Consider the following 27,928-nt stretch of genomic DNA (forward strand, 5'->3'; position numbering starts at 1 on the left):
GAGATAATGATGAATTGCATTGTAGTGTTCAAGTGGATCCCGAATCGACGAAAATTATGTAGCGTTGAAGGATGTTAACTTTTGAACGTGCTTGTATGTAGCGTTTAATTTCGGCGTACACTAAAACTAGAAATAAATCGAATCCTGGAAGAAGTGGCGCCGTTGTACGGGATTTCATTGTTTCCAACATGGCGTCGGTAGACGTAGGGCGTTTCGGAGTCCTTTTCGATACCATCGATAGCGACAACGACGACGACGCAGCAGCGCGAAAGGGAAAGAAAGGCGCACAAGCTGGAAATGTTCAAAAAAGCGGCGGAAAAGCCACGGCAAAGAACGCGAAACGGCGAGCGAAGAAACGCGCTGCTAAAGCGGCGACGTCTGGGTCTCAGGCGAGCAACGCTAGTGAATAGCATAGGGAATTATCGCTGATACGTTGCACAGAAAGAGACGTCGAGCAGCGCTGCGACGGCGGACGAGACGAAGGCGCCGCTAGAAGAATGGGAAATTCGTAACAGAATAGTACGACTGGCCCAACTCGTTCTCTTTCATCGCACTGTTACCACGTCTCGGTTATTAGGCTGCAAATGATCAGTTCGAACGAGATCTCGAAGAGGCGATCCTTTTGAGCAGACTCGAGGAAGAAGGAAGGCAAGAAAAGAAAACCGGAAAGACGAAAGTGACCATGAGTCTTCAAGAGTGGCACACAGCAGGTAAACAAGCATATGCCTTTAGTGGGGGTTTTGTTATACTTTTCTCTTGATAGATGATCGTCTCAATAGCGGCAAAGACGCGTCTGGTCTTACAGAGACCCGATTGGAAGTGACCGATGGCTCATTTTTTGCTGCTGTGGCTGAAACCGCTGCAATGGAAATTGACAAAGAAGAGCTAAGACAGGCCGCTGCAGTGACTACGAAAAAGAAGATTTCTAACGTCAGTGGAAGAGAAATAGAAGGGTGTAGGAGATAGAATGCTTTGTCTTCTCCAGGAAGATGCTACCAAAGTTGTATTGCTTGCTCAAGAGAACCATTCTTTGGAGGAAAAAGACAAAGTCATTGCAGAATTGTCGGAGAGACTGCTGCATCTAGAGGTAGGCAAGGCATCGTTTATGTGTGGATATATATATCGTCTTGGTTGTTCTTTCACACCAGGGAGAAGTAAAAGAAGTCAAGTTGAGAAATCAGCAGCTGTGCCATATTGTTAGCCGTGGCGAAAGTAAGAATGATTAAAAAAAGACAGAATTCCAAGTCTAAATACATTGGTGTAAAGTGAAGGAAAAGGGGCAATTGGTGAAGGAGTTGGATCAGCAGACGCAGGAGAAAGACGATCTAACACAAGAGGTACAAGAATCTGGTCATTTATTATGTAGTATCACTACTGAGAGATCTACAGGTAACTCGACTCAGTACAGAACTTGAACAGGAAAGGTCAAAAGTAAAAGCGCTTAAATTAGAGCTTCAGCGCTTTCAGAAACACGGTAACTAGAAAAAAAATGAAGTCAGAAACAATGACCGCCCTCTGTGAGACAAAAAAAAAGTTCACGATTACATTAGCGACGCTCACGTGACTAGAGAGACATGGATCCCGAGGAGCGAGAAGACGAAGAGCAGAGGCGCCTCGAATTCGAGCTCGCCAAGCCGAAAGAGGGCAATTTCCTGAAGCGACGCTTCTTTCGCCTTCTCCAACGCAATCCAGAATCGGGAAAATCGAACTTGAACGCCTTCATCAGCCTTCTCGTTCTCTTCCTCGTCTACGTTCTCAATCAGGCCGATCGTCTCGTCCTCGCCGTCGTTCTTCCGGACGGCATGCGATGCGATTCGAACAAGACGCAAGACTGCAACGTCGTCAATCAGACGACGTCGAATTCGTCGTCGTCTTCCTCGGCCTGTTCGCCGGGCGACTGCATCGACGTGAGCGAAACGGGGCAGGGTCTTCTCACGGGACCCGCCTTCACCGTCGTCTACGTTCTCGCCGGCATACCGCTCGCCTGGTTTTCGGACAAAAAGTCCCGATTGGCCGTACTCGTCATCGGCATAACGTTCTGGTCTTTGATGGTGCTCTTGACCGGATTCGTGAAGAATTTTTGGGAGTTGTTGCTTGCAAGAATAGGACTCGGATTGGGCGAGGTAATGCAGCTTCTGTATATATTTTTAATTCTCTTCTCACTTGACTTTAGGCGACTTGCAATCCGGTTGCCTATTCTCTCATATCTGATTTGTTTCTTCCTGAGAACAGAGCCACAGCGTTGTCAGCATATTCTTTTGGAATTTATCTTGGTGAGATACTGTGAGTTGCTAGGCAACGAATGATCACCTTTTTTGTGTTTTTTTTCTTAGGAGGGGCAACAGGTTACGCTTTCGGGGCGTTGAATCAAGCCGTTTGCTGGCGATGGCTCTTTCGCTCGTTGGGAATCGTTGGCTTTCTAATGGTTTTCGTTGTGCTTCTAATAATCCGAGATCCAGGCCAGCAGAAAGACGATACTGTCAAGACGATAAAACCGCAGAAAAGCGACTACACTCTAAAGGTAAATTGCAAAAAAAAGTCCAATACTTTTATATGAAGAAGGTTCTCATAGGAAACTGCTTGGCACTTGGTGACCTGTCCGCCCTATTTGTTGCTACTGCTAGCAGGTTCCGTGCGCAATTTACCCGGCTACGCGATCGGCGGCTGGCTGGCGACATTCTACAAACGCGACCTTGACCAAGACTCTGAAGTCTATGGACGCAACGTGGCTATCATTGTTGCTATAGGCGGCATCTGCGGTGCAGCCATCGGGGGATTTCTATCGGACAGACTTGGCAAGAAACGTCCCGAGGCGAAGGCGTATGTCATTGCAGTCAGCCAGGTAAATGACTTTCGAATATTTCGTAAATGCGGTCGGTGCATTTTGATTTGGTTCTAGATTCTCGCCGCTCCCACCATCATCGGAACTCTGTTGGCGTCAAATGCCCACGTCTCTTACTTTCTCTTGTTTACGGCTTATATTACCGCTGAAACGTGGGTCGGCGTAGCCGCTGCAATTGTCCAAGTAATGACGACAGTAGGAAACGGCGACGGATAAATAAACAGTGATTATTTAGGACGTCTGTATGCCAGCTATTCGATCGCAAGCTTCTGCCGTTTACATAGCAGTTATAACAATTGTTGGCGGTTTTGGCCCTCTTGTTGTACGTCTATTAATTAAATAATTAATAATCTCTGCATACATCCTTTGTAACCGATAGTTTTTTTCTAGATATCTTCCCTGTTGGAGAGCAGCAATGATACTTTGTTTGGCAAGTGCAACAAGGGCGTTCGCAATGCCTTAGTCATCATCGCGCCGACGTTTTACGTTTCATCGGCATTATTGTTTATTGTCGTTGGATTTGCGCTGAAACGTCAACAGGCTGTGATGAGAGAGGAGGAACGTACGTATCTGGCAAATGCAACTGATGAAAATGATGAATTGACTGAAAAGGAAAAGTCAATTAGCCTTGACTCGAGCGGCGGGAACACACATTTCTAAGGGCTGTTCTTATGCGAAATTCATTTTTTAAATTTGAAAGGCGCTCAAGGAAAACTCTTGAGTCAGCTGACACACGCATGCGTAAATCATGGCGGACAGACCTCTCATTCCCTTTCTTCTCGGCGGCATTCTCATCGTCTTAGGCTTCTTTCACTGGCGCATGTCGTCGGAGAAGCGCAGTCTGGAAGACGAGTTCGTCCAGACGTCGAATCAACTTCGCGCGACGAAGATGAGCTTGGAGCAACTCAAAGCGAGCGTTACGCAGGCGAACTTGCGCGTCGACGAGTGCAAAAAGAACTCCGACAATCGAGTGAGCGATCTCGAGCGAGCGAACGAGGCAAAACTCAAGAGTGTGAACGAAGAACTGGAAGCGGCGAAAAAAGCCAGCCTCGACGCGGTGCGCGAGACACACGCCCACACATTACGTTCATTCTACGTGCACGTCTTGTAGGGAACCTGTCAGAAAAGCCTCGCTGCCAAGAACGCGGAGTTGGGCACGAGATCCGGTGCGTTGGCATAAGCATTAGGTCGACATACATTGTAGCTCCCCGGAATTGGGAGAATGAAAAAATGGGCATCTAGTGACGGTTGTGTTCTTATATCGATACTATTGCAGATGAACTTCAACAATGCAAGAAGTCGCTGGCTGAGAAAGAACGGGAGAAAAACGATTTGAAGTCTGCTCTGTGAGCTATTGTGTAACAGGGTTCTGCCCACGTGGGTCGGCATGGGTCGGCCCCGACCCTCACTCGCCTATCGCCGACCCATACACTACTAAAACGTTATGCCGTTTGCCTTCTCCCTATGCCTTTTGCCTTCTCCCTATGCCTTTTGCCTTCTCCTATGCCCTTTGCCTTCTCCTATGCTCTTTGCCTTCTCCCTATGCCTTTGCCTTCTCCCTATGCCTTTTGCCTTCTCCTATGCCTTTTGCCTTCTCCCTATGCCTTTTGCCTTCTCCCTATGCCTTTTGCCTTCTTCCTATTCTTTTTGCCCTTTCCCTATGCCTTTTGCCTTCTCCTATGCCTTTTGTCTTCTCCCTATGCCTTTGCCTTCTCCTATGCCCTTTGCCTTCTCCCTATGCCTTTGCCTTCTCCCTATGCCTTTTGCCTTCTCCTATGCCCTTTGCCTTCTCCCTATGCCTTTTGCCTTCTCCTATGCCCTTTGCCTTCTCCCTATGCCTTTGCCTTCTCCCTATGCCTTTTGCCTTCTCCTATGCCCTTTGCCTTCTCCCTATGCCTTTTGCCTTCTCCTATGCCCTTTGCCTTCTCCCTATGCCTTTGCCTTCTCCCTATGCCTTTTGCCTTCTCCCTATGCCTTTTGCCTTCTCCCTATGCCTTTTGCCTTCTCCCTATGCCCTTTGCCTTCTCCTATGTCCTTTGCCTTCTCCCTATGCCTTTTGCCTTCTCCCTATGCCTTTTGCCTTCTCCTATGCCTTTTGCCTTCTCCCTATGCCTTTGCCTTCTCCGTATGCCTTTGCCTTCTTCCCGTTCAAACGTTCAAGACAATTTTTAAAATGGTTTTAAATATGGTCCAAGACAGTTTTGAAAATGGTCCAAGACAATTTTGCCTTAGACGATTCATAAAAGTGTCTTGGACAATTTTCCAGACCTTCTTCCCACACTGAAAAAATTCTCGGCAGGACCCTGGTGTAACATGGTTGATTTGACGTGATCACGCCGCATCTTTTTCGTACGACAGTGAGGCTTGCAATGCGAAGGCTGATCAGAAGATTGTCGTTCACGAGGAGGGCAATAATGAATCAAATGAAGAAGAGCATGATCAGAGCCAGTCACAGATTGGCAATCAAAGTTTAGAAAATTAGATAACAGCTACTCAGTAATTTTTTGTCTCTAACTGTACATGTCATAGGCTAGTATACTGTAGCATCCTTTTACTGTACCTGTTCCCAGGTACAGTATGAGTGTAACAGCCGGGACCTGAATAAACGTCTCTACGAGTCACATTTCGCTGGTTTTTTGCTACAAGAACTGTCGCCATGCCACGTATTATGATCAAAGGCGGGGTTTGGAGGAACACCGAGGTGCGTACGCGTTCTTTGGGAAAGGGTGGGGCTCCCTTTCGGGGTAACCGCTCGCTTTCTCGCATTCCCCCAGGACGAAATCCTCAAAGCGGCCGTGATGAAGTACGGCAAGAATCAGTGGGCTCGAATAGCGTCTCTTCTTCATCGAAAGTCGTCGAAACAATGCAAAGCGCGATGGTAAAGGTCACGCGACCCCGACATTGAAAAAGAAAACCTCTTTTGCAGGTACGAGTGGCTTGATCCAAGCATAAAAAAGGTAGGACAGACGAAATCCTTTCCTCTACTTCCGACACAGTATATATATCACATAGACGTTTGAACAGAGCTCTAGTGCCCACTTCAAAGTATAAGACTCTCTTTTTTTTTGTCTGCAGACGGAATGGACGCGCGAAGAGGAGGAGAAGCTGTTGCATCTCGCAAAACTGATGCCCACCCAGTGGCGCACAATTGCACCCATCATCGGTCGAACGGCCGCTCAGTGTTTGGAACACTACGAATATCTTCTGTAAGAGTGCGCTGGTCGGACTCAGACTTCGCTACAGTGGTCTCTTTCTCTGGTCTCTCCCAGAGATCAAGCTCAACGAAAGGAGGGAGAAGATGACGGCGACGATCCGCGTCGTTTGAGACCCGGCGAAATTGATCCGGCACCGGAAACGAAGCCGGCGCGTCCTGATCCCATCGACATGGACGAAGACGGTACATCGATCGTCAAAACATTTCGGTTTTTTTTTTTGACTGAGGGGTTCGCGTTTAGAAAAGGAAATGTTGGCCGAAGCACGCGCTCGACTGGCGAATACCCAAGGGAAAAAGGCCAAGCGCAAAGCGCGAGAGAAGCAGCTGGAGGAGGCGAGGTTGGATCAATCGATTAATGAATGTGATCAAGCTCTACTGATGCTTCTAGACGTCTAGCGTCGTTGCAGAAGAGGCGGGAATTAAGAGCGGCTGGGATACCGTACGCTACATAGAGATAGACCTCATTGTCTCTCATTATATATATGTATGGGCTAGGGTTCGATTGAGACCGAAAGTGAACAGAAAAGGAGTCGATTACAATGCAGATATTCCTTTCGAGAAGAAACCTGCTCCAGGTCTTTGTTGACACGTCATCATGGGATTTAGAGTTTGTATATGATTAACGTCAGGTTTCTATGACACGGCCAATGAGAAGCTTGACATAGGCATGCCCAATTTTCGACGCGTACGACGACAGGATCTCGAAGAAAAACGACGCACAGACGAAGAGCTGGTATGAGCGTTTTGACATGAAATTGCGTCAGAATATTTCATGTGCTAACGCCCAGAGACAAAGGAAGTTGGATAGAGAAAAGCAGAAGAGGAAGAAAGAAAAGGATTTACCGGGATATCTTCAGCAGCTAAACAAGTTTGTAATAATAATAAGACGAATAATTAATTTTAATTTCAATTTTCGTAGGTTGAATAATCCTGAGCCGGAAAGAAAGAGAAGCAAATTGGTTCTTCCGTCGCCTCAAATATCAGACGGAGAACTCGAGGAAGTAAGTTCATATGACTCTTTCAATCCAAAATCATTTGTCTTTCAGGTCGTCAAAGTGGGTCAGATGAGCGAGAACGCCCGCGCTGTCGCCTTGGAAGAGAGTTCCGGTCAAGCGAGTCAGAGCCTTCTCGCCGACTACTCCATAACGCCGGCGGCGGCGAGCGGGTCTCTCAGAACGCCTCGAACGCCCGCCATGCAAGACGCTCTCATCCAAGAGGCGCAGAATCTTATCACGTTGACGCAGTCCGAGACGCCGCTCAAGGGAGGACTGAACGAGCCGCTTCACGAGAGCAGTTTCGAGGGCGTCACGCCAAGACGCCAAGAAGTCCAAACGCCCAATACAGTCTTGACGACACCGTTGCGGGCATCAGGAGAAAAAGGTAGCGGGGGAACATCTTTTGGGATATATAGCTCGTTTACATTAGAAACTTAGAAGAGTTTCTAGTGTGAATGAGCCCAAGGTTTTTCGATGATGACTCCATCCTTGCGCTCAGTGATTCCCGTCCAAAAGGGGGGAATATGTAGTCATCCTTAGGGGATCCTGTAGTAGTAGTAGTTGCACTACTATGGGAACTGAGAAAGTCGGGGCTCACTAGATTCCGAGCTTGCAGATATCTGTGTTCATGTTGATTCGTCCGTTTAGGCGGCACCACGCCGCGTGGAACCCCACGTGCAATGACTCCCGGTAGAACTCCCGTCAGGGATCAATTGTCAATCAATCTCGAGGAGCCGCCATTGGACGACGATGAGTCAGACATTGCTTTGAAACACCAGCAGGTAAGAAAAGAGGCAGCTTATACGTAACATCGCATCGTCACTACCCTCGCATAGGAGGAAATCAAGTCTCAGCTTCGCGCCGGTCTGGCGAGTCTTCCAGCTCCGAAGAATGATTTTGAAATAGTCATGCCTGAGGTAGTAATAGAATGTTTTGTCTGGAAGACTATCCTTGCATCGTCGTTGTGTCAAAGATGCCGTCAGACGACGCTAAAGATGCACGGCGAGATGCGGACTACGTCGCTGACGCAGCGGATGTTGATGCTGAAACACAGGCTCAGATAGAAGCCGAAGGTTTGGTTGAATAGAAACGTTATTTACCCATTAGGAAAGGAGAGCCTGTTTTATACAGCTGAGGCGGAAAGGAAGCGACGTAGTCAGGCTGTCCAAAGAGACTTGCCCAGACCGACGGACGTCAACGAAAAAATCCTTCGTCCTCCGGGCACGTTGCTGAATGAACTCCAGCAGGTTTTTGCACACGCGAGAAAGACAACGATTTTCCGGCTTGGTACGCTGCTTATGTAGGCCGAAGAATTGATCAAGCAGGAGGTTCTGCGGATGCTTCGTCGAGACGCCGTCCGCCATCCTTTGCCGACGCAGAGCACCGGACGGAAAGCACAGCAACAGCTCGCTCGTTTGAAAGCCGCCGAGGAAGAGCAAGCGAAATTTGACACGTTTTCGGACGAGGAACTAAAGAACGTAAGTTTCTCGTTGAGATACGAATTGATCTGAGCTGTAAAAGCTCTATTGCATTATCAGGCGCATTTATTATTGGAGCAAGAAATGGAGGTAGTCAAAGAGGGAATGGATCACGGGGAGATTGCGTTGGACGCTTATGGGAGCGTTTGGGAGGAGTGCTACGATCAGGTGGAGATCCTTTTCAATCCTATTGTTTTTTTAGAAAAAGTTCTTTTGCGTCTCTTAGGTTATGTTCTTGCCTTCGCAGAACAAGTTTACTCGCGCTTCTTTGGCGAGTAGAAAAGACAAACTAGACTCGATGGAGAAAAGGCTGGAGGTGTTGCGTCATAGAATCCACTGATTTAGATGAGAACTTTCTTTCTTCTTCTTCTTCTTTGATACAGCACAACAGAAACCAGATGATAAAGGATGCCAAGAAGGCAGGCAAGTTGGAAAAGAAGCTCGCCGTATTGACGGGCGGATACCAAGTGAGAAGATTTGCCGTCCCGTGCCAACATTTTACTTTTCTCCGTAGGCACGTGCGTCCGGTCTAGGGAAACAGTTGGAAGAAGTGCACGATCAGGTGGAGCATACGTTTGTGGAGTTCAAAACGTTTGAAGCGCTTCGGCTTCACGAACTGCAGGCCATTCCAAGACGAATGGAGGTACGTTTACGTCTAATGCAAGAGGTAACTCCTGATATATCCGTTCCAGCGCTTGAGAGAAGACGTCGAACGTCAGACAGCGCGCGAAAAGGAACTGCAGGAGCGATATTCGAAATTGACGATTGAAAGGGACGCACTGTTCGGCACGTGGCAGAAGAAGCAAGCCGAGTCGCTAAGTGCAACTTAGCCAACTTCGGAGGACACGAATAGTAGTACTGCTTGCTTACGTTATACGGGGCCTAAGCAGTTGGTGTCTTCTACCTTCTACAGTACGAATGGCCTCTTCAAGTCTCTCATCTCGCGGTAGACCGTCGTGGATTGTGATCGGTCTTCTAATCGCCTCCATCGCTCTGGGCTATCTCTACTATTCCGTCTCGCTGTCCAAAACAAAGCTCCAAGCGGAACTGTTGTCGCTGCGCGAAGCGAAGTCGTTGTCGGATCACACATTGGCCCATATTCGCGAACGGGTCGAACTGTCGAGGAAAGAATATCGCGCGACGACCGAAAAATACGAACGCGAGCGCGTCGACGCGCAGCGATCTCGACAAGCATCCGAAGCGGAACTGAAGAGCAAACTTTCGCAGGCGATAGGCGAAGTCGAAGAAAAGTCGAGTCGAATCGCCCAACTGAGCGATACACTCGAGCGACACGTAGATTTGATCGCCGATCTGCGCATTCGAAATACGACGCTGAGCAGACGCCATGTGAGACAGACAGAAGGGGGACCCTCTCTTTCTCAAATCGTTGAAACTCGCTTTTCTTGATATCGTTTGCAGGAGATGCTTGCAGAAGAGCTGAAGACGGCTCAGAAGAGGTATACGGAGATCAAAGAGGAGCTGAACGAGAGAAATGTATTTGTGCAAGACATTACTCGTGAGGAGACGCCACTGCTCTAAAGAGATGGTAACATAAGTTTTGCTGTAGAGGAGAAAGTGAGAATCACGCAGATGCTTCGCGATATAAAGGGAAAGTGTCAAACGGCCGTTGAACAACTGTACGTGTTAACTCGTTATTTGTTTGATTATTGTTGAGGTTTATGTCTTGAAGGAACGAGTGCCATAAGCAGATGGAGGAGAACTTGAAGAACGCTGTGAGTAAGGAAACTGATATTTCCGACCCTGTAGATGGCAAGGAAACTGGAGAAAAGAAGGATGAACCTATGAAAGAGGAAAAGGAAGAAGTCGAAAATACTGGGGGTGAGACGGTGCAACACGAGAATGACAAAACGGGCAATGAAGAAGCAGACTCGCTTGAGGCACAAATCAAGGCCTTGACTCAGACTGAAGAGAATGAAGCATCCAAGCTTGATTTGGAAAATAAGTTGATTGAAGAAGAAGAGGAAAAGGTCGCTTCAGAGGAAAAAATAGACGAAACGATGAAAGAAAACGCCGAAGTGGAGGAGCAACAGGCAGAGAAAAAGGAAATCGAAGAAATCAAGATGGAGGAGGAGGAAGAAAAGAAACAATTGGAAAATGCAGAGACTGAAGGCGATACACTAGCAAGGTTAGAAAAGGATATAGACGACGACGGAACTCAAGAGGGAGGCAAATTCAAAGAAGATCCAGGATATGAAGAAGAGGAAGAAGAAAACGACGCGGATAAAGAGGAAGAGGAGGAGACGCTATACGAGGATGAGGACGAGGACAAGGAAGAGAACGAGAACGAGGACGAGAACGAGAACGAGGATGAGAACGAGAACGAGGATGAGAACGAGAACGAGGATGTCAACGAGAACGAGGACAATGATTACGAGGAAGAACAAATTTAATAACCCAAAACAATCCCATGCTGCATGTAGTGAAAAGGTTGGTTCTTCTGCTGTTGCTGCTTAGGAGAACGCTGCGACAGCCGCTTCAGCCTGTTCCGTCTCGCCGTCCTCTTCGCCGTCCTCTTCGCCATCGGACACGTCGACGTCATCACATGGTTCAGGTGTTTTGGCGTCCGCGTGCTTTGCTCGGTACTTTGTGTCGTCGAACACCCGTAAGTGGAGCTGCAATAGTAAAATAACCACTACTCCCCCTCCAAAAGCGTTTTCCTTACGTTGAGATGCATATTCACTTCCGAGCCTCGGCTCAAATAAGGAAAATTGCCCCCTGATTTCAGGTGAGCTCGTTTTGCATTCGGATAGCATTTGTAGAGGTCTTCTTTGACAGAAGCCGTCAGCGCAGAATCGTCAAACACCTGAAAACGAAAAAAAATCAAAACTCCGTTGACTAACAAAACGACACTGACATCCATAATGGTTATTGAGACGTCACGAAGCTTCTGCGGCTCGACGTACGCACTCGTACAATTGAGAGTCATCCGAGAGGCAAGTTGTGACCGTTCAAGATTCTCAAGCTAATATATAAATAAATGTTCAGCGTTTCTTTGATTGAAGTTTCAAATTAGAAGTCCCAACGTACTCGCTCAACAATGAAGTCAGTCGAGTCGGTAATGAGTGGCTCCGTCTCGTGGCTGGGCATATTGCTAAGAATCATTCGTTTGAGCACAAACGACGGCATCGCCCAGAAACTGTCGAAAAAAGTTCGATAAAAAAAAAGAATGCCAGGCAAATCCAGCAAATCCCCGGCCTACAATGTGGACGAGACTTTTCGTCGAAAGACGGTGGTGTCGCTGAACGCATTACAGAGAAAAAGCGACTCGACGCGCGGACTCTTGTACGTATACTCGGCGAATTTCTGAGCGAGAAAACCGCCCAGCGACGCCCCAAAGATATGAACCTTGAGAAAAACTCGCGGATGCCATAATATGGAGCAACGCTCACGCTAGAGGACCTTATCGAATTGGAGGTGATCCAACAGCTGACGAAAGCTGCGGCACCATTCGTCGTGTTTCCAAATGGGCGGATAATCGACGGCGACGACGCGATAGCCGTACGCCGACAAGCCGAGAAGTTGCTTGTAGAACGTGTCCGCCGTTCCGCTCGCCGGCGCTAGGCAAATGAGCGGACAGCGCACCGATTTCGGACCCGTGTCGTAGACGAGCCACGGGTGCTCGCTGTTCGGATCCAAGGTGAGCTAGGACGAAAATAAAGGCGAGTGTTCGAGTGCGAGCGCGCGAAGAGCGATTTCGTACTCGCTGCAAGGGAATGGAGCGTCGGAAACTCGTGTATTCCTCTGATCTGCTCAGAGCCGACATGAAAAAAAGGAACTGCGTTCGTCTCCGGGACACTGTTTGGTTGTACGGGTTTGCGATGGCCGCTGGTGTTGTTCGTCTCTTTCGTCTCGTTTCGACGCCCGGCGCTCTGCTGGGTGGTGTCAGACGCGTCAACACGGCTCTCTCGGAGACGACGAAGAAGGCGAACCTGGTCGAGGTCCCCGAAGAGGCGACGGGACAAATAAGCCCGTTGACGGGATTTCCCGACGAGCACATGCGCCGAGTCGTCCGAATCTACTCGCCGTCGAAGAACGCGATGCAATCGGGAACGAATGCGGCTCGCGGTTGGCGTCTCGAATTCGACAATCAGCAGCGATGGGAGAATCCTCTCATGGGATGGGCGTCAAGGCGAGTAGAATGTCGAGAGCTCAGATTTAAAAAATGAAGAAAACGTACCCCTTTTTTGCAGTGCTGATCCCATTTCAAATCTCCACATCGACTTCGATACACAAGAAGAGGCGATTTGCTTTGCAGAGAAAAACGGTAGAAGAAGCATTTCTCATATTGACGTCGTGTTCGAATGAGTTTTCTAAGGGTGGATGTATGAAGTGGACAAGGCTCGAGCGCCGACACCCAAACAAAAGTCGTACGGTGCCAACTTTTCATGGAACAAAAGAACGAGGGTGCCCACAAAATAGAACGAAAAAACAAACATGCCGCATGACAGAAAAAAAGGCAAGTGATGAATCTGTGTAAAAAAGTAAATAAGCAAACAGTTCACACTGAGAAGGACGATAAACGAGGAATGTTGTTAGTAGACCCATCCAATCCTTTTCTCTGCGGCCAATTTTTCCGACTTGGGTCCTTGGGGTCCTACTTGATCCATGCTAATGGGCTTGAATCCCAGTTTTAAGGCGGGAGAATCGGGACTGAGTTTAGTGAAGTCAAACGATTCTGGGTCAGTAAATTTGGGATCGGTTAGCATCGAGTGCTGATCTTTTCCCTCAGCTTGCCACTGTGGGAAAAAACTGGCATTTTAATTAAGATAATGGTATTTTAATTGAATCCCATGCCTGTTGGAATGTGACTGGTTTTTGTGTGGGCGGAAAAGTGATGTTGCCCTTGTCCGTTGTGCTCCAGTAGACGTTGCTGTCTACTGTCATATTCTGAAAGCCTGTGGGCATGGTAGTGCCAAGAGCCGTTCCGTTTTGAATGTACACCTAGGACATAGAAACGGGCTTGTCACGGATAAGGTTTTTAGAATAAGGAATCGCGTCACTATGTTTCTCATGAACGTAAACGAGCTAAACGATCCCTGATCTCGTCCCGGAGGATGCTGCGAGGATCTCACAGCCACTTCGAGACTATTGATAAGGAAAATGTCAATTGGTAGTACAGTACTTTGAATGGGAGTTTCTGACCAGCCTCCTTCTCCAGCGCAGCTAACGTGATGGGGAAAAGCGATAACGTTGTTTTGAAATAAGTTATTCTCTCCGTAATGCTTGAGAGTGGAGAAAGAACTGGTATACTTACGTACGTACGAGAGTGGGATTCTTGTCGGTTACCTGATGAATTCCGGCTGATTTAGTGTGGTATCTGCCCGTTAGCAAAATAGAAAGATGTTCGCAGCATTGACCGAAGATGTACTTACGCGATATTATTTTGAATAGTGATATTGCTACTCCCTTCGTCTGTGTACCATCCCCACCCGCCGTAATTGTAGCTGACCACGCTGTAGCACAAATTATTGTCCAGCTAACGACATAGAAAAAAATTCGTCCTTAGTCTGACAATTAGGGGACCTCGAGTGTCAATACCATTGACCCGGCTTGCTTTCCCAGAGAATAGATGCAGCCCATGTCGCTTAGCACGCCTTTTCCGATGTTGTAGATCTCGTTGAATCCGAGATAATTAGAATACGTGCTCGTGTCGGCGTATCTGTGCAAGCAGTTCGCCTCTGACGATAGGATTTGGTCACAGTCGCGAGGCATAGACTGATTACCCCCATGTCCACCCAATAGATATCCCCGTGTAGTTGAAATCGTGGATGAGATTGTGGGTTAAAGTATTATTGCCGGACTCTTGTAGCAGAATACCGCATCCCTGACCCAACGTTTCATAAAAAAAAACCGTACGAGCGAAAACGGATATTTACCATCTGATAGAAGTGTCCTCCGTCTTCCAAGATGGAATTTGTGATTGTTATCTGGCTGGTCATTTGATTTGCGTCGCTGACCACACCGTGAACAGCTAGGCCCCCCAAACTGTTTCATAGAGGAGACCGACGTTTTTGTTTCATTGTACCTTGAGCAACTCGAATTCCGCCCGCAGCGGAGTCGTAGACATGCGAATTGTTTACCGTGACGTACGACGATCCCTTGGACGGTGTAAAGAAACGCGAAATGATTCCACCTGAACCTTACCCCGTTGATCCACAGTGCATAGCCTCCCGTGTGCGCCAATGTAACCCCGTCAAGCGTCCAGTAACTATAGTAGACGATTTATTCATAAAAGGTCGCTCGTCCGTATCGTAACGCTATTACCGAGCGCATTGCAAATTGATAGTTGCCGTTGTAAGAAAGCTTGCAGATTGGTCGTCACAGCGACCTGCGAAGCAAACCGACGTGTCTACGGCGCTATACATGAAATTTATATTCCTGCCACAAGTGCACGTCAGTGTCGTTCGAGCATGATAGAAAAACGTAGAGCATACATGAAATTGATATATTGGACGTAGTTTCCACTGGTAGCATTGCCATTAGAAGTGAGTATTTGCGTAATTGTGGGGATGACCTATAAAAAACGTTCGGTATTTGACAGCGTGTCTAAGTCTTTCACAACCCTACCACTGGCATTTTAGTGAGATCTTCATTTGGATAGGAGTGATAGGTCAACATATGAGATGTCCTGTAAAAGAGCACATTAGAATTTTTCTCACTTTGTCTCCGACTTGCCTGTCATAGTAGAAAGTTCCCGGTTGAAGCATTTCGTAAATATTTTGCAAATAGAAACGATTGCCGCTAGCGGCGCCAGTAAATTGAGACGTAGTCGGATTTTGGAGATAGATAGTATTGTTATTCGAGTAGATTGCCTTGACTTGGTGAACCGACGCCGTCCTGCAGCCAAAATAGTCTTTCTCTTACATAAGATAAATAGGCAGCAGATTACCAGCTGTGATAGACCACTGCCTGAATTGCTTGAACATCGTGGTAGTCACTTTTGACCTATACAATGCCCACAACATAAAGTTTTATCTAAATGGTATGAGGTGCGTACCTGCCCTGGCTGAAAGACTATGAAATCGTCTACTAGATACGGCTGTTGAGGTCGTTTGTTGTTGAGAGGATACGAAAACTGAACTGTTCAAAAGTCAATAACCAGAGATTTGAAGTACGTCTCCCTTTCAACCTCCTTCGTTTCTTTCTCCAATTTTCACGTAGTGCATCATCGGCGTATGCGCCATTTCTCGTCGTTCCCCATCAACCCACAATTGATAAAATGGCCTATCAAGAGCATCGATGCATCGTTTAGGAGGTGAGAGTCTCCCAACTTTGTTCCTTCAGGGAGAGTGGTCGTCCAGACGCCGCCGCTCTGCTTCCACCCGCTCACGACTTTGCCTCCAACGATATTAGCTTTCTACAAACAAAGGTAAGATACACGATTGTTTTCTTCTAAAAAGTGCCTGTCCGTACAGCATCTGCAGATGCTGACTGAAACGTGATTGGCGTCGTCTCGCCTCCTGACACGCTCGCGTCAAACGTGACCGTTGCATCGTTATTTGCATCGTACATTCCTGCCTGGAAGATGACGTCAACAGGGCCGTGCAGAGTTCCGCCGTGAGCTTTCTTCAGATCTCGGATGCCTTGCAAAGATCTGGAGAGCGACTTCCATGGCTGGTCAGCACTTCCAGTATTGGAATCGTTTCCATTTGGAGACAAATGGAATGTGGTGGTCTGAGCTGAAATGCAGCGAGCAGCTGTGAGTATGCTGAGCAGCAGAGGGAGGAGCTTCATGTCTGGGGTCACGTTTTCGCGAGGTATACTAACGTACGTTAGACGACGACGCCGAGCATGGTCTTTTTTACGTGCAACGCTTGCGGTCAATCGGTGAAAAAGAATCAGGTGGAAAAGCACTACAGAACGGAATGTCCGAACTGTGAATATCTCTCCTGCTTGGACTGTGGAACGGATTTCTACGGAGATGACTACGTCCAGCACACGAGCTGCGTATCCGAAGCGCAAAAATATCAAGGAAAGCTATACAAAATGCCAGAGGGCGGCGTCTCAAAAGGAGAAAGAAAGCAGAAACAGTGGTTAGAGGTACAGTTCAGAGGGTAAAACCAATGGCGGTAGTAAATTGATTAATTATATTTTATAGCGCGTATCGTCTATTACTTGCGCGAGCCCCCGGCTGCAGAATCTATTAGATAGGCTTTCAACTTTTGCTAATATACCCCGAAAAGAAGCTAAATTTCAAGTAAGGCTACTTGCTACCCTTGTATATGGTTTCATATTTGGGACGAGTAGAATTTTGCAAAAAATAGTCTGAAGATTTACGATCGAGAAACTCTTCAGGAATTGTGGAGAGTCTTTTCGGCAGCCAATGACACCACTCAAGTAGAAAGAGCACATGCAACGTCTGAAACCCGAGTACTTCTTTTCTTAGGTAGCTGCCGCTGCTGCTTCTATTACGGAATCGAGCAAAGACGAGAAAAAGAAAGGACGGAAGCGAAAAACTCATGAAACCGGCGAAGAAACGGACAGCAAGAGACCAGATTTAGATACAGAAGACGTGGCTGATGAGAAAAGTCCTCCAGGTACAGTAGAGCAAATCACCGCTCATTTTGTGAGAACCAACCAATAGCTACATGATTTCTAAAATTAATTGCACGTAGCGAACTCCTCAAAGTTTCGTTGGTCCAAGGCAATTGTCAGCGTTCTTCAGCAGACCGAAGATCATACTTTGCCGGTGAAGAAACTGAGGAAAAAAGTAACGTCTTCGACTCTCTAGGGTGTCTACAGTATGTATTCGTTGTGCTCAGGTCTTGGCTGAATTTCGACATAGAACAGGAGCCGAAATGACGAAAAAAGATCAGATTGAACTATTCATGAGGAAACTGGGAAAGACGAAAAAACTCAGAGTGGAAAAAAATCAAGTCATGCTTAATTAGATCACTAACAATTGAGCATCTTATCTTAATCTATCAACTCAAAAAACACGTCTGAGATCTTGCCCTATGATCAGCTGAATTGTTCAGCAACATCAATGACGAGGCGGAATGAGAGGTTCTTTCAAATCAAAAGCCTCTTTTAGCTCCTAGAAACGTGAACGCAAGTCAAGTCTCGGACGAAATTGCAAGGAATACGTTCAATTAACCCGCCATTTCTTCATAGTTAGAGTCACAATTGCCTGTTTCTTGGTGTGCACGGCGCCGTTGGAATCCTCTTCTGGCAGGGCTGCAAAGAAAAGAAGTTTGGATTATCAATGATGTTGGTTGGAGCCACTCTATTAAGTTCTTACTTAGCCAAGGAAACAGGGGATAATCTTCGGTCTCAATGATGGCAACTTGACCTTCCTAAAGACGAAACTTTGTGATGTGAATCGGCCTAATGCTGAGGTGAGCTTACTTTGACAAGAAAAGAGAGATGAAACAAATTTTCAATAGTTCTTGTAAAGGAGTCGGGATCAAGAACAAATTGCCAATAAGAGACAATGCCTATTACATTACGCGAGAATGCTACTGTACTACAGGTATCGGAAATGAATCTAACCGTCATTGTCCCTGAGAAGGTCAAGTAAAACTCCGTGGATCCGCTCAACTTCTCTCGTCGTACCTTCTATTTGCTCTTCTTCTCCTCGTGCAACCTATCACAGTCACGATCAGTACAATATCAGAGACTCCTTTCTAATGGGTCACCTGAGTCGGAACAGTTTTCTGACTACTATCGGGCATCGAACCAATCCTCTGCTTCCTCTCTCTGTTCTTTGCCGCTGGAGGAGGGGGAACGTCCAGTGAACCGTATCTTGACAAAAAAACCAATGGGCCATAATATAATTATAATTTTTAATTACAGATGTGTCATGGCAGGAACTGGGTACGAAAATTCTTCAACTTTCTTGCCCAGGGCAAGCCAATCGAAGCTTCCATCCCGTCCATTCTCCTCCTCATTATCATCGTCGAGTCGGTCACCATAGCGACTAATCTAAAAATAATTTTATTTATTTATTTATTTTTAATTAGAGCGGCGCCCTGTACCAATTTCTCGGCGAATACGCTTGGGTCAAACGTATAGGGACCCGTCTTGATCTCGTCTAGTCGCTCGCCGGCGTAATTTGTGACGACCTTCAGCGCTTGCGCGTCCAAACAGGAGGCTCGAGTGTCTCGGACTAACGTGCGTTCTCGTTGAAAAACGCCACCGTTTTGCGTCGTCTTTACCTTTTGTGAATAGATCGCTGATGTCTGAGAGAGCATTTTCGATGCCCCGTGCCTCTGGACGTGTGTAATCTTGACGAGTTTCTGCGATTTTCCGTCGCGCGTTAGGGCGAGACGAGAGGTTTTAGAGCTTTACCCGGTCGGGAAAGGTCCGAAAGGACGTTTCGATACTTCCTGCTCATGAGGCGACGGTTCGACGGGCTTGCCCATTCGTCGTTTTCTCTAGCTTCTGCCGCTTCTGCCGCTTCTGCTGCTTCTGCCGCTTCTGCCAGCCCCGCTTCTGCCATCCTATGATCACGTGAACGGAGTGTCCCGAACGTGAGCGAACGCCCTGACGAACGAAACTTTATTCGGATTTCTATCGACATAGAACAGAGCAGCAACAAGAAGAGTGCACGAAAAAGACGCGTCGCGACGGCACACACACACACACACACACACACACACACACACACACACACACACACACACACACACACACACACACACAAAGCAGCGTTAGCCTCTAATGAAGACCCCAGCGAACAGCGGCGCAAGTAAGGCCAGTAAAACGCTTCCAGTAATTCCAGCTGCTCTACCAACCAGCGGCGGTGGATTTGGCAGAGGTCCGAAAGACGACGATTGTCCGAGGTCTGGAGGTATGACGCCGCCGCCGCTGCACGTCGGCAGTCCTGGAAGTTCCTTCGGCGCAGCCTTTAGGGTAGCGTAAAGTTCTTGCAAAGTAGTGTCCCATTGATCGATGGGAAAATCAATGTTCAAGTCTGGTAGATTGATGTCGGGAAGTGAGGGCAAAGGGAGACTGGTAGGAAGACCGAGGTAATCCAGCGCTTTGTTGACGAGACTGCTGAATATACTCAGCCCGCCGAGAATGTCGCGAATGCTGGCGCAAGCCACATTGAAAGGAAGACAGAGCTGGTGGTTGAGAGCCGTCCAAATGGGTCTAATTATGACGTCCAGATTTTCAAAGCTTGGTAGGACGGAGTTGAGACTATTCGTTACAGCCGTCACAGCCGTAACGAAAGTGTTTGTGACATAAGACTTTGCCTTGCCGATGGCGTCATTGATCGGCCCGATGACCTCGACGCACGTGGACACGGACTCCTTGACGGGAGTGACGGACACTTGAAAAGGTGTGACGGCTGTTTCGAGCAATGATTCGGCGTTTGAATCGTCTAAATTTGCTATGCAGTCTCGGACCTCTTGAATGGTTTCGGAAGCAACTTCCGCCGCGCCGTCTAACCATTCCAACAATTCGATGGCGTATTCGACGTAATCGTCGAGTTTTTCCAATTTGGGACGAATGATCTGTGCCTTCGATTCGAGAGCGTTGGCTTTACTTTTGGCACTCGTGACGGCTTTTTCCATGGCAGTGACACCCGGTTTAATGGCGGAAAAGATCTTGCCGATGTAGGGAATGACGGAGAAAGCGCTCACGGCCGTTTTCAGACGCGTGATGTACCCGGACAGTTTGTTGATGTTAGCCCGCGCGCTGCGGATTTTATGAAGAGCGTCGATTATCGTTTCAAGGCCGGATTTGCTCTCTCGTAGCTCGTCTTCGCACGCTCGCGATTTGATTACCACGACGTCCAAGTCGGCAATGACCGCGTCCGCTTTCGCTACACGGAGAAAGGTGTCTCTATTAGGGATATAGGTACAGTACGGAGGCGGGGTCTATAGAGGCGGGGTCGCGCTGGCTTACAATTACTGTAACATCTTTCGACGATCACCCGCGGCTTAACCGCCCGTAGCGGGGCCGCCACTGATACCAGTAAGGTTTAGGGTTGGTGTACGGTTAGGTACGTACTGTACAGGGAAAAACGCTTTTTCTAAGTCTGCACTGGGCGTAATTAATTAAGACGTTGAAAAGGTATACTACGGAGGCGTGCACTAAGAAAACCGGCAGAGCCTGAGAGGTACGCATATACCGCCTCCGTACATGATCTCGAATTAAGAAATTGCTCGAAAACGTACGCGTGTCTCTCCTTTGGATTGCGTGGCAATGCGTTAGACTTGGCGCCGAATCGCCACCGGTTACGAAGAAAAATAGCAACGCAACTGTCAAGACGTGCAATGCCTGTCGCTGCCGCCTTGGTCCGATATCCATGGTGTGGTCTCTCTCTTATCTCTGGTGTGACGGTACGGGCTGTCTGTGTAGTGACGTATGTAAATGTTCATGTTAGTAGGTTAATTAATTAACTAGATCATAGATGCAGGACTAGATAATGATGGCCCGTTGTTAGCCATCATGTGATCCCCGAACACCCTTAGCACGGTGTCCGATCTCTATTAGTGCCTACAGCATGTGCGTTATGGGCATCACATTGCCTAACCACACCTTTATCTGCCCGGAAATATGTACTTCTGTAAAAATGGGAATGGGACACCTGGTGGCTATGCCTTTACTCTACAGATTTCAGGTGTTCTATTTACATGTATATATCAAAAGAGCGATTCACCTGTCGAGTAAAGGTTACACAGAGCTACCCTTCCCTGCCCCCCGGGTGCATGATCAAGTGGCACGTTATCAGCTCGCAGCACGCAAACCCAACGTGCTCCTTTACTGTGTTCCCTCGATGAGCGTTACTAATAAAGTTCAATTGTTATGTGCCAGTTATGTTTAATCGTAGCCTATGTAATATGCCTACATACGTGTACTCGTTCCAGAAAACTTTGTACCCAATCCGGGGTTACTATCTATCTATCTACAGTGACGTCACCTTTTCGCTATCAATTGCGTTCAAAATACGGGAAAGTATGACATCACAAACACTTTGAGTTTTCACGTTTGAGAGCCCCTCCCACCAGGGCGCGCGGGCCTCCCCGCGCACGCCCTGGGGAATTAATTAATTAATAGAACCTGGATATGCGGAATCGTTCGAATAAGAAAATAGCGTGCGTGTGGAGTCCGGCCAGTATACTATAGTACTGTAGATGCTTATAATATTCAGGTTGCTAAAAGGGGAAACATCACGCGTACTGTACCGTAATACGCTGCAACTTGAGCTGTTGAAGTTACAGGCACGCTCCTGCATATTAGGTGAGCTGTGTTTGACCATAGATACGTATAAGACCATAGATATGGTTTGACGTAACACCTTAGCGCGCTACGAGTAATCGCTGACACGATGGACGGAAGAAAGATCGTTCCTCCTTCCTGCGGTGGCAAGCTCCTATGAAACAGCTCAAGGGGTGACGGAGACTCGAAGGCTGCCCATTCTGGCAATATACGTCATTGCTGCGGTTGTCAGTGGCGTCTTCGTATCGTTTACGTCGTGACACGTCACGATTTCTCGGACGACGACTACGACTTTTTCGTAGCAGCTACATTTTTTCCCCGTACCCCTAGCCGTTCTGGTAAGACTTCAACATAGACATGACGTGGTTTTTTTTGTTATCGCGTGACTGTATTGTAAATTGTAAGGTCGACTTTATCGCCGCACTGCTTGTGCTTGTGGCGGAAAAATCGCAGACTGCCAGCTATTTCAAGGTATGATATGGTATGGTAGGTCTAGATTTTTGGATGATTTGTTTTATGATGTAGATTCGCAACGCTGCCAGTGCCATGTGGGCTATTGGCAGTGGAACGTCACTTGTTGCCATTGGATGGCCTGGAGTTCCGCTATTTTTGTACTATGAAGTCTCACTGGCAATCGTTATAGTTCTCCCCATCTCTCATATTACTTTAACGATATTGTCGATCATCGTGACGGTGCTCTGCTATGGAAGAAAATACGGAAAGTGCTGTCATTGCGTTGTGTCTAATACTGCTGACCTGCCTTAGATTCATTCTGTCACATGAACGGAACATGTTGTTATGGTACGTTTCCTGTATCTGTAAGCAATAATTTGTCAATGTGTACTGTAGACTATGGGAGGTGTGTGCAGCATGCAAAAAGGTCTTTCGGTTAGTCATCGTAGTCACTTCTCCTTCTCTTCGTCCTGACCACTCGCTGCCTCTGGGACCTCTTTATGCTTTTCTTCATCTATTTTTTCCCCGCTGTCTTTCGCGTCCTCTTCTTTCTCCCCGCTCTCGTTCACCGATTCTTCCCCTTTCGCTGCTTCTTCATCTTTTCCCTCACTCTCATTCGCTGCCTCTTCTTTTTCTTCACTTTCTGCACCCTCTTTCACTACTGCAGCCTCAGCCTCATTCGACGTCTCCTCCTTTTTGACGTCACCTTCTTGGGCCGGCTCCTTCTCGTCACTTTTCGGAGCTGCTTTCTCTTCTTTAGCCTCAGCAATAAAAGCTCTGATTTCTCTGTTGTTATAACGTGAACACTTTGGAAACTCCGCTCTCCCATAGGCAAATTGCTCAGCTTCGAATCTCATAGCAACAGCCAAATCCCAAACACCCAACGAAGTCATAAAGAGACCTGCGCAAAAAAAAGCGTAAAGGAGATACTAAAACTGCGTAAGTACACAATACCAAAAAATTTTTCCACAAATCTCGCCTCTTCTGCTCTTTGTAGAAGGCCGGGTTTCCAAAGTGAGGCGCGGTCAAACCCTAGCGCCTCCACACCATCTTCTGCCTGGAATGAAATTGAAGTAAGATACATAATACAGTAGACTGCTTCTACCTCTCCTTTCGTCTTCAAGTAAAGGAACCAGCTATTAGCATTGCCTCCTACAGAGCTGACCAAGCTGAAATGTCGAACACTAGCAGCTTTGGCAATTTCGGCCGATCGGATGACCAAATGCAGATCGACACGACGAAAATTCTCCTACACCCACCCCAAGTGAAAAATATCGAAAAAGGAAAGACGGAAATTTTTGTTTCACAAACAGAAGAATTTCCTGGCTGTCTCCTTGCTGCACCTCTCGTCGTTCCCAAGCAACAGAACACGACGTCTTTGCCTTCGAAAAGCGACTTCGCACTGTCGACGGTATACTTATCCAAGTCGAAATCTAAAAGCAAGGAAGCGTCGTCTCTTTCTGCCCCGCGGCAAGGTCCATCGTCGCGGCGTGACGTCGATTTTCCCACGCACCAACGATGTGTTGCTTGAGTTTGTGCGCGACGCCGCTCGTGTCGTAGCGCTCGGCGGGAATTGTTGCTTCGCGTCTTCCGATGCTTACGACCTCGTCAAATGCCTGTAGGAAATACAGTACGGCTGACAGATGTGACCCCTGTTATCTCTTTACGGGGGACGTAATCAATTCTCCGAGAAGACATTTTCCTGTTGCACCCGTTCCGCCGATAACGACAGCCTTCAGCAAACTCGAAGCGGGTCTAGCAGCCATCTTGCGTTTTCTCCGGAAGCGAAACTGGAAGCGAATGGTTTAGGTTCGAAAGGTCACGAGTTAGATCACGTGCGTGGGCGTACAAGGTTCACAAACCGCCCGTACTACGCCATTGTGTTTGCAACCGGTCGAGGTCGAAAGTTGCTCTACGTCACTGCCACCATTCGTTTGGAGCAAGTGAAACGTCTAAAAAAACCGATCTCAATCTCTCCTCTTCGGTAAGAAAGACGTGCACGCGTTTGAAGGGAAGAAGAGGCCACGCCACCACACTTCCTTTCGACTGACCAGCAGAATAGCGCGATTCGCGAAACGAAGAGAAAGCGCGCATTCGCGAAGAGGGCAAACAAGAGAAGCCATTCGAGAACCTTTTGTCGTTGTACCGGAAGAGTAGTTTGGTCGCCTTTTCATGCATGCTTCACAGGAGGGCGGGGTCCCGAATCCGTGGCGCCGTCGGCTGTCTGACAGATAACGCGTCTCTTTTTAGTGCGGTCGAGACTACTCTACTCTCAATGCGGCCCACTGCTCTCGCGGCAACATCCGCGAGACGTTTTCTAGCGATTTTTTCGCTCGTCGTTCTCGTGCCGTCAGCGACGAACGGCTTTGATCTCTTTATCGACGCCGATTACGGGCTCAACGTTTTGAAATGGCGTAAGCGTCTTTTCGGTTTTCGCGCGCGCTTCTATAAATGAATGCGCGTATTATCTATAGAAAGTGTTTTTGGCAACAATCCGATTTACTTCGTCAAAGACAGTCGCCCGTACAAGCCCGTTCTCGAAAACGAACTTTTCTCGCTCATCACGCTCGTTACGACGAACGTTCTTCGCTTCACGTGGAATAGCGACGTAAGTAGAACGCGATCGAATGATCTAGGAGAAATGGACCATCAAAGCTCGCGTAAAACGATCGTTGACGTCTGGTGGTTAGGACGTTTACATTGACGCTCCCTTAGCAAGAAATCTTTGTTAGATTGTCATCGTCTGTCTGGAAGGCGGGGCATTGCAGTTTGTATACTTTCACTATCCGAGATGCTTTCTAACTTTATCATCGTGAAGATGATAGTTTTTGTTAGACCTGATTGTCATCGTCTGTCTGGAAGGGCGGGGCATGCAGTTTGTATATACTGTCACTATCCGAGATGCTTTCTAACTTTATCATCATGAAGATGACAGTTTCTCTTCTTCTAGGAGATTATTAACTACCAATGGCATTTCAACAGCAGCGATCTCAATGTAATGGGCATTCCCTACTTGTCGACGGCCCACGCGGGCCAAGTACCAAAGCGCGAAGGTAAAAGAAAAGAGTAGATGGAGGACGAATCGGAAAACGAAAGACCCTTTTTCTTTCAGTGTTTAACCTCACTTTCCCGTGCACGGGCAAAGTAGTATCAACGACGTATGGCACCGTGATTCTTGACTACACGTTCGCCAATGGATCGTCGACTCGTATAGACACAGGAACCCGAGTGAGATGCGATGAGTCCAAGGCAGTTGTACCGCCCACTGCAACGTCGAAATCGGGTGCTCCCCTTTGGATTGTTGGCGTCGTTATTGCCGGCGTGATCGTCATAGCAGCGGTTGTCATTCTTATATCTATATTGGTTGCAAGAAGAAGGCGACACGAAGAATTTACTCTGAATCAACTGGAAAAAGAAATAAAGTGATTGCGTTCTTCTTTTTTGTTAATTGTGTCAGTGGGTTTTTCTTTCACTGTGTTTGTAGCATTCTGAGGGAGGATTCTGAGAGCAGACGAGGTTCCGAGGCGCAATATTCTCGCATGGGAATTCGCCGAGAAACGGTCGAAATGCGATTAAAGAACGCCTCTCAAAAATCGGCAGCAGCGAGTCAGTGAAGTGTAGTAGATGAAGAAGAAATTTGCACGAATAGTTGTTTGCCTTAGATCGAAAAACGGAATTAGTGATGAAGCTAAAAGACAACTGGTTTGAGTCGTTGCAGGACTGCATCATTGAAGAGAATCACGTTGCTTTTGGTGAAGAACTTGGAAGAGGTTAATAATGTCATATGGACTAATGGAAGGAAAGTTCTTAATTCTACATTTTAGGTGCTTTTGGTTTTGTCTACAAGGGCACAGTGCTCGGGGATGAAGAGGAAGCCAAAAAGTACACTGTAGCCCTAAAGACAATGAAAGGTGCAAATTACAATTGTCATTGATTTTATCTGACGCTCGGCATTGTTTTTCATTCAGATGTGGCTGGTATCGATGAAATGTCGAGGTTTCTAGCCGAAGGAATTGTCATGAAAGATTTCAAGCATTCTCACGTGATGGGTCTGATCGGCGTGTGTTTTCCCGAAGAAGAGCCGCCCTTCATCGTTCTGCCGTTCATGGCGAACGGTGATCTGCACAGTTACTTGAAGAAAACGGGAGCCTCCGTCTCCTCATTGGACGACGTTGACGTCACCGTAAGAGAGAATAACTATGCATTTAGATGGAGTTGGCTAATGATTTTCTCAGATTCCTTACATTACACTGCTGAGATTTATCGAGCAGATTGCAAGTGGTATGGAATATCTTTCGTCGCAGAAATTCGTTCACCGCGACTTGGCCACGCGCAACTGCATGTGCGTCAAAAGAAATCGGTGCTTGCGCGATTGATGAGTCCCTGTGTTTGTGTGTAGGCTTGATGAGAACTTGGACGTCAAAGTGGGAGACTTTGGCTTGGCCAAAGAAATGCACGAGGATCTCTACTACCGACTTGGAACTCCTACAAAATTGCCAGTCAAGTGGATGGCAGTCGAAAGTCTCAATGAGCAGATATTTACCCTTCAGACTGACGTGGTACGCCAAACGAATGAAATCTGATAAAAAAGACTTTTTTATGTATCCTTCCTTAGTGGGCCTTTGGCGTGACTGTGTGGGAAATTATGTCGGTGGGCAAAACTCCTTATCCCGGCGTCGCGAATTACGAATTGGGCGAGTACTTGTCCAAAGGACTGCGCATGCAGAAACCTGAGATCTGCAGCGAATGGATGTAAGAACGGGTTCGTTTTCTAATAGGGATTGCTTGCTAAGACCAATTCCCTCAGATACGAATTGATGAGATCCTGTTGGGCGTATAGTCCGTCAGACCGGCCGACGTTTTCCGACATCGTCGTCCTTCTCGAACGGCACTCGCGCGACAACGTCAACGACAATGCGGTGGTTCACTATCAGAATTTCGTCCCGTCGTCCAAAGCCGCGGTGGTTCTGGTGCGCCAGGGCAGCACTGTTCGTGACGGCGGCTATGCGAAATTGAACCCCGACGCCGTTTTTGAAGAAGCGGATTCCAGCAACGTCCCAACGGCGGTCGCCGATGCAGGAAACGAGGATAAGGTGCGTGAGACGGAGGATAAAGAAGAGTTTGATTGTGGCGGCGGCGGCGGCGGCAATGATGAAGAAGAGGATGACGAGTACCTGAAGATGAATGGCCAGAATGGGACAAAGGATCTACCTAAGCCCAACGACGAGAAGCCCGAATCCGATGACGACGACGACGACGACGACGAATACCTTAAAATGAATGCGCTGTCACCGAAATCCAGTGGCTCGTCGAACAAAAATGGCAGTGATGACGAGTACATGAGAATGACGTCCGTAAGCGAGGCCAACAGGGACAATGACGACGGCGGCAGTGACAGCGGTGGCAGTGAGTATTTGAGAATGGAGTTGAAATCCGGTTCTGATCTGCAGGCAGAGGACGACGATGAAAGTTATATGAAGATGGACGCTTCTGGAAAAGCAGCCAGTGAAGCCAGGGCCGTGAGTGCTGCTGCATTTGTAAATACTCCGGGTTCTGAAGTTTAGTGATAGTCTTTGAACTGCATTTTTCTTTTGCAGAAATATTTTACTCGCTTCATCAACACCTCTGTCAATAAACTTTGCTTCCCGTATTATACGGGCTACGAGCCTACGGCCAACGGTTTTTTCGAACGATCGTCGGTCGTGGATTTGACGCTCCGCGCTCCGTTTAGGTAGGCGAAACAACGATCGACATG

The 27,928-nt window shown here is 47.6% G+C and overlaps 12 protein-coding genes and 1 long non-coding RNA gene across 16 annotated transcripts; 8 read left to right on the plus strand and 5 right to left on the minus strand.

Annotated features, from left to right (window-relative positions):
• Nucleotides 1-188: 188 nt before the first annotated feature.
• LOC136192183 (G kinase-anchoring protein 1-like) lies at nucleotides 189-1,505 on the plus strand. The gene is made up of 8 exons (XM_065980703.1): nucleotides 189-389; nucleotides 442-519; nucleotides 578-710; nucleotides 764-930; nucleotides 986-1,087; nucleotides 1,149-1,212; nucleotides 1,267-1,337; nucleotides 1,390-1,505. The coding sequence occupies exons 1-8, from the start codon at nucleotides 189-191 to the stop codon at nucleotides 1,480-1,482; spliced, it is 909 nt and encodes a 302-aa protein (XP_065836775.1). The 3' UTR covers nucleotides 1,483-1,505.
• Nucleotides 1,407-3,546, plus strand: LOC136192012 (MFS-type efflux pump MSMEG_3705-like). The gene is made up of 8 exons (XM_065980479.1): nucleotides 1,407-1,517; nucleotides 1,569-2,123; nucleotides 2,174-2,273; nucleotides 2,334-2,521; nucleotides 2,573-2,842; nucleotides 2,900-3,025; nucleotides 3,078-3,164; nucleotides 3,233-3,546. Exons 2-8 carry the CDS (start codon nucleotides 1,575-1,577, stop codon nucleotides 3,500-3,502), a joined length of 1,590 nt encoding a protein of 529 aa, XP_065836551.1. The 5' UTR covers nucleotides 1,407-1,517; nucleotides 1,569-1,574; the 3' UTR covers nucleotides 3,503-3,546.
• Nucleotides 3,547-3,580: 34 nt separating this feature from the next.
• Nucleotides 3,581-9,460, plus strand: LOC136192007 (cell division cycle 5-related protein-like). 2 transcript variants are annotated; one of them, XM_065980463.1, is made up of 25 exons: nucleotides 3,581-3,899; nucleotides 3,954-4,008; nucleotides 4,119-4,188; nucleotides 5,201-5,543; nucleotides 5,617-5,720; nucleotides 5,769-5,799; nucleotides 5,918-6,048; nucleotides 6,112-6,239; nucleotides 6,298-6,394; nucleotides 6,445-6,495; nucleotides 6,552-6,631; nucleotides 6,686-6,789; nucleotides 6,845-6,924; nucleotides 6,976-7,057; nucleotides 7,103-7,436; nucleotides 7,700-7,833; nucleotides 7,888-7,968; nucleotides 8,025-8,124; nucleotides 8,183-8,298; nucleotides 8,356-8,529; nucleotides 8,590-8,697; nucleotides 8,756-8,845; nucleotides 8,913-8,996; nucleotides 9,044-9,172; nucleotides 9,222-9,460. In XM_065980463.1, the coding sequence occupies exons 4-25, from the start codon at nucleotides 5,499-5,501 to the stop codon at nucleotides 9,357-9,359; spliced, it is 2,421 nt and encodes an 806-aa protein (XP_065836535.1). In that variant the 5' UTR covers nucleotides 3,581-3,899; nucleotides 3,954-4,008; nucleotides 4,119-4,188; nucleotides 5,201-5,498; the 3' UTR covers nucleotides 9,360-9,460. The 2 variants fall into 2 exon arrangements, with proteins under 2 accessions (XP_065836535.1, XP_065836534.1); XM_065980462.1 differs by having other exon boundaries at nucleotides 6,845-7,057.
• LOC136192013 (myb-like protein X) lies at nucleotides 9,410-11,028 on the plus strand. Its single transcript, XM_065980480.1, has 4 exons — nucleotides 9,410-9,876; nucleotides 9,949-10,045; nucleotides 10,097-10,166; nucleotides 10,220-11,028. The coding sequence occupies exons 1-4, from the start codon at nucleotides 9,448-9,450 to the stop codon at nucleotides 10,938-10,940; spliced, it is 1,317 nt and encodes a 438-aa protein (XP_065836552.1). The 5' UTR covers nucleotides 9,410-9,447; the 3' UTR covers nucleotides 10,941-11,028.
• Nucleotides 10,875-12,375, minus strand: LOC136192017 (maspardin-like). Its single transcript, XM_065980487.1, has 7 exons — nucleotides 12,251-12,375; nucleotides 11,950-12,192; nucleotides 11,750-11,895; nucleotides 11,578-11,686; nucleotides 11,405-11,512; nucleotides 11,213-11,353; nucleotides 10,875-11,162 (listed from the first exon to the last, which is right to left on the minus strand). The coding sequence occupies exons 1-7, from the start codon at nucleotides 12,311-12,313 to the stop codon at nucleotides 11,001-11,003; spliced, it is 972 nt and encodes a 323-aa protein (XP_065836559.1). The 5' UTR covers nucleotides 12,314-12,375; the 3' UTR covers nucleotides 10,875-11,000.
• Nucleotides 12,341-13,049, plus strand: LOC136192022 (NADH dehydrogenase [ubiquinone] iron-sulfur protein 4, mitochondrial-like). Its single transcript, XM_065980495.1, has 3 exons — nucleotides 12,341-12,679; nucleotides 12,741-12,814; nucleotides 12,866-13,049. The coding sequence occupies exons 1-3, from the start codon at nucleotides 12,369-12,371 to the stop codon at nucleotides 12,967-12,969; spliced, it is 489 nt and encodes a 162-aa protein (XP_065836567.1). The 5' UTR covers nucleotides 12,341-12,368; the 3' UTR covers nucleotides 12,970-13,049.
• LOC136192009 (uncharacterized) lies at nucleotides 12,919-16,311 on the minus strand. Its single transcript, XM_065980466.1, has 20 exons — nucleotides 15,964-16,311; nucleotides 15,822-15,907; nucleotides 15,680-15,774; nucleotides 15,548-15,630; nucleotides 15,440-15,495; nucleotides 15,226-15,387; nucleotides 15,118-15,178; nucleotides 14,985-15,064; nucleotides 14,815-14,928; nucleotides 14,695-14,758; nucleotides 14,576-14,648; nucleotides 14,427-14,521; nucleotides 14,274-14,374; nucleotides 14,089-14,209; nucleotides 13,923-14,026; nucleotides 13,837-13,867; nucleotides 13,693-13,772; nucleotides 13,551-13,635; nucleotides 13,345-13,491; nucleotides 12,919-13,286 (listed from the first exon to the last, which is right to left on the minus strand). Exons 1-20 carry the CDS (start codon nucleotides 16,282-16,284, stop codon nucleotides 13,083-13,085), a joined length of 2,163 nt encoding a protein of 720 aa, XP_065836538.1. The 5' UTR covers nucleotides 16,285-16,311; the 3' UTR covers nucleotides 12,919-13,082.
• LOC136192020 (cell growth-regulating nucleolar protein-like) lies at nucleotides 13,195-17,868 on the plus strand. 3 transcript variants are annotated; one of them, XM_065980493.1, is made up of 10 exons: nucleotides 13,195-15,532; nucleotides 15,584-15,661; nucleotides 15,712-15,805; nucleotides 15,852-16,307; nucleotides 16,387-16,590; nucleotides 16,649-16,747; nucleotides 16,798-16,887; nucleotides 16,937-17,087; nucleotides 17,166-17,260; nucleotides 17,313-17,868. In XM_065980493.1, exons 5-10 carry the CDS (start codon nucleotides 16,537-16,539, stop codon nucleotides 17,439-17,441), a joined length of 618 nt encoding a protein of 205 aa, XP_065836565.1. In that variant the 5' UTR covers nucleotides 13,195-15,532; nucleotides 15,584-15,661; nucleotides 15,712-15,805; nucleotides 15,852-16,307; nucleotides 16,387-16,536; the 3' UTR covers nucleotides 17,442-17,868. The 3 variants fall into 3 exon arrangements, with proteins under 3 accessions (XP_065836565.1, XP_065836564.1, XP_065836563.1); XM_065980492.1 differs by having other exon boundaries at nucleotides 15,712-16,307; XM_065980491.1 differs by lacking the exons at nucleotides 13,195-15,532; nucleotides 15,584-15,661; nucleotides 15,712-15,805; nucleotides 15,852-16,307 and having other exon boundaries at nucleotides 16,331-16,590.
• On the minus strand, nucleotides 17,363-18,997 carry LOC136192019 (non-structural maintenance of chromosomes element 4 homolog A-like). The gene is made up of 10 exons (XM_065980489.1): nucleotides 18,841-18,997; nucleotides 18,708-18,788; nucleotides 18,528-18,658; nucleotides 18,344-18,474; nucleotides 18,189-18,294; nucleotides 18,043-18,136; nucleotides 17,899-17,987; nucleotides 17,792-17,846; nucleotides 17,648-17,727; nucleotides 17,363-17,587 (listed from the first exon to the last, which is right to left on the minus strand). Exons 1-10 carry the CDS (start codon nucleotides 18,989-18,991, stop codon nucleotides 17,534-17,536), a joined length of 972 nt encoding a protein of 323 aa, XP_065836561.1. The 5' UTR covers nucleotides 18,992-18,997; the 3' UTR covers nucleotides 17,363-17,533.
• Nucleotides 18,998-19,023: 26 nt separating this feature from the next.
• Nucleotides 19,024-23,075, plus strand: LOC136192025 (uncharacterized). The gene is made up of 2 exons (XR_010671090.1): nucleotides 19,024-22,191; nucleotides 22,246-23,075. It is a non-coding gene; the product is annotated as an uncharacterized lncRNA (long non-coding RNA).
• Nucleotides 19,032-20,865, minus strand: LOC136192014 (uncharacterized). Its single transcript, XM_065980481.1, has 2 exons — nucleotides 20,676-20,865; nucleotides 19,032-20,320 (listed from the first exon to the last, which is right to left on the minus strand). The coding sequence occupies exons 1-2, from the start codon at nucleotides 20,806-20,808 to the stop codon at nucleotides 19,203-19,205; spliced, it is 1,251 nt and encodes a 416-aa protein (XP_065836553.1). The 5' UTR covers nucleotides 20,809-20,865; the 3' UTR covers nucleotides 19,032-19,202.
• LOC136192018 (uncharacterized) lies at nucleotides 22,512-24,000 on the minus strand. The gene is made up of 6 exons (XM_065980488.1): nucleotides 23,841-24,000; nucleotides 23,687-23,789; nucleotides 23,485-23,606; nucleotides 23,279-23,422; nucleotides 23,128-23,230; nucleotides 22,512-23,074 (listed from the first exon to the last, which is right to left on the minus strand). The coding sequence occupies exons 1-6, from the start codon at nucleotides 23,937-23,939 to the stop codon at nucleotides 22,623-22,625; spliced, it is 1,023 nt and encodes a 340-aa protein (XP_065836560.1). The 5' UTR covers nucleotides 23,940-24,000; the 3' UTR covers nucleotides 22,512-22,622.
• Nucleotides 23,988-27,823, plus strand: LOC136192008 (tyrosine-protein kinase Mer-like). The gene is made up of 13 exons (XM_065980465.1): nucleotides 23,988-24,157; nucleotides 24,424-24,587; nucleotides 24,648-24,781; nucleotides 25,124-25,226; nucleotides 25,286-25,595; nucleotides 25,658-25,779; nucleotides 25,836-25,943; nucleotides 25,998-26,084; nucleotides 26,142-26,356; nucleotides 26,409-26,515; nucleotides 26,573-26,732; nucleotides 26,789-26,925; nucleotides 26,981-27,823. The coding sequence occupies exons 2-13, from the start codon at nucleotides 24,449-24,451 to the stop codon at nucleotides 27,735-27,737; spliced, it is 2,379 nt and encodes a 792-aa protein (XP_065836537.1). The 5' UTR covers nucleotides 23,988-24,157; nucleotides 24,424-24,448; the 3' UTR covers nucleotides 27,738-27,823.
• Nucleotides 27,824-27,928: the final 105 nt, after the last annotated feature.

This window comes from Oscarella lobularis, chromosome 10 (genome assembly GCF_947507565.1).
Source record: "Oscarella lobularis chromosome 10, ooOscLobu1.1, whole genome shotgun sequence".
Lineage (NCBI taxonomy): Eukaryota > Metazoa > Porifera > Homoscleromorpha > Homosclerophorida > Oscarellidae > Oscarella > Oscarella lobularis.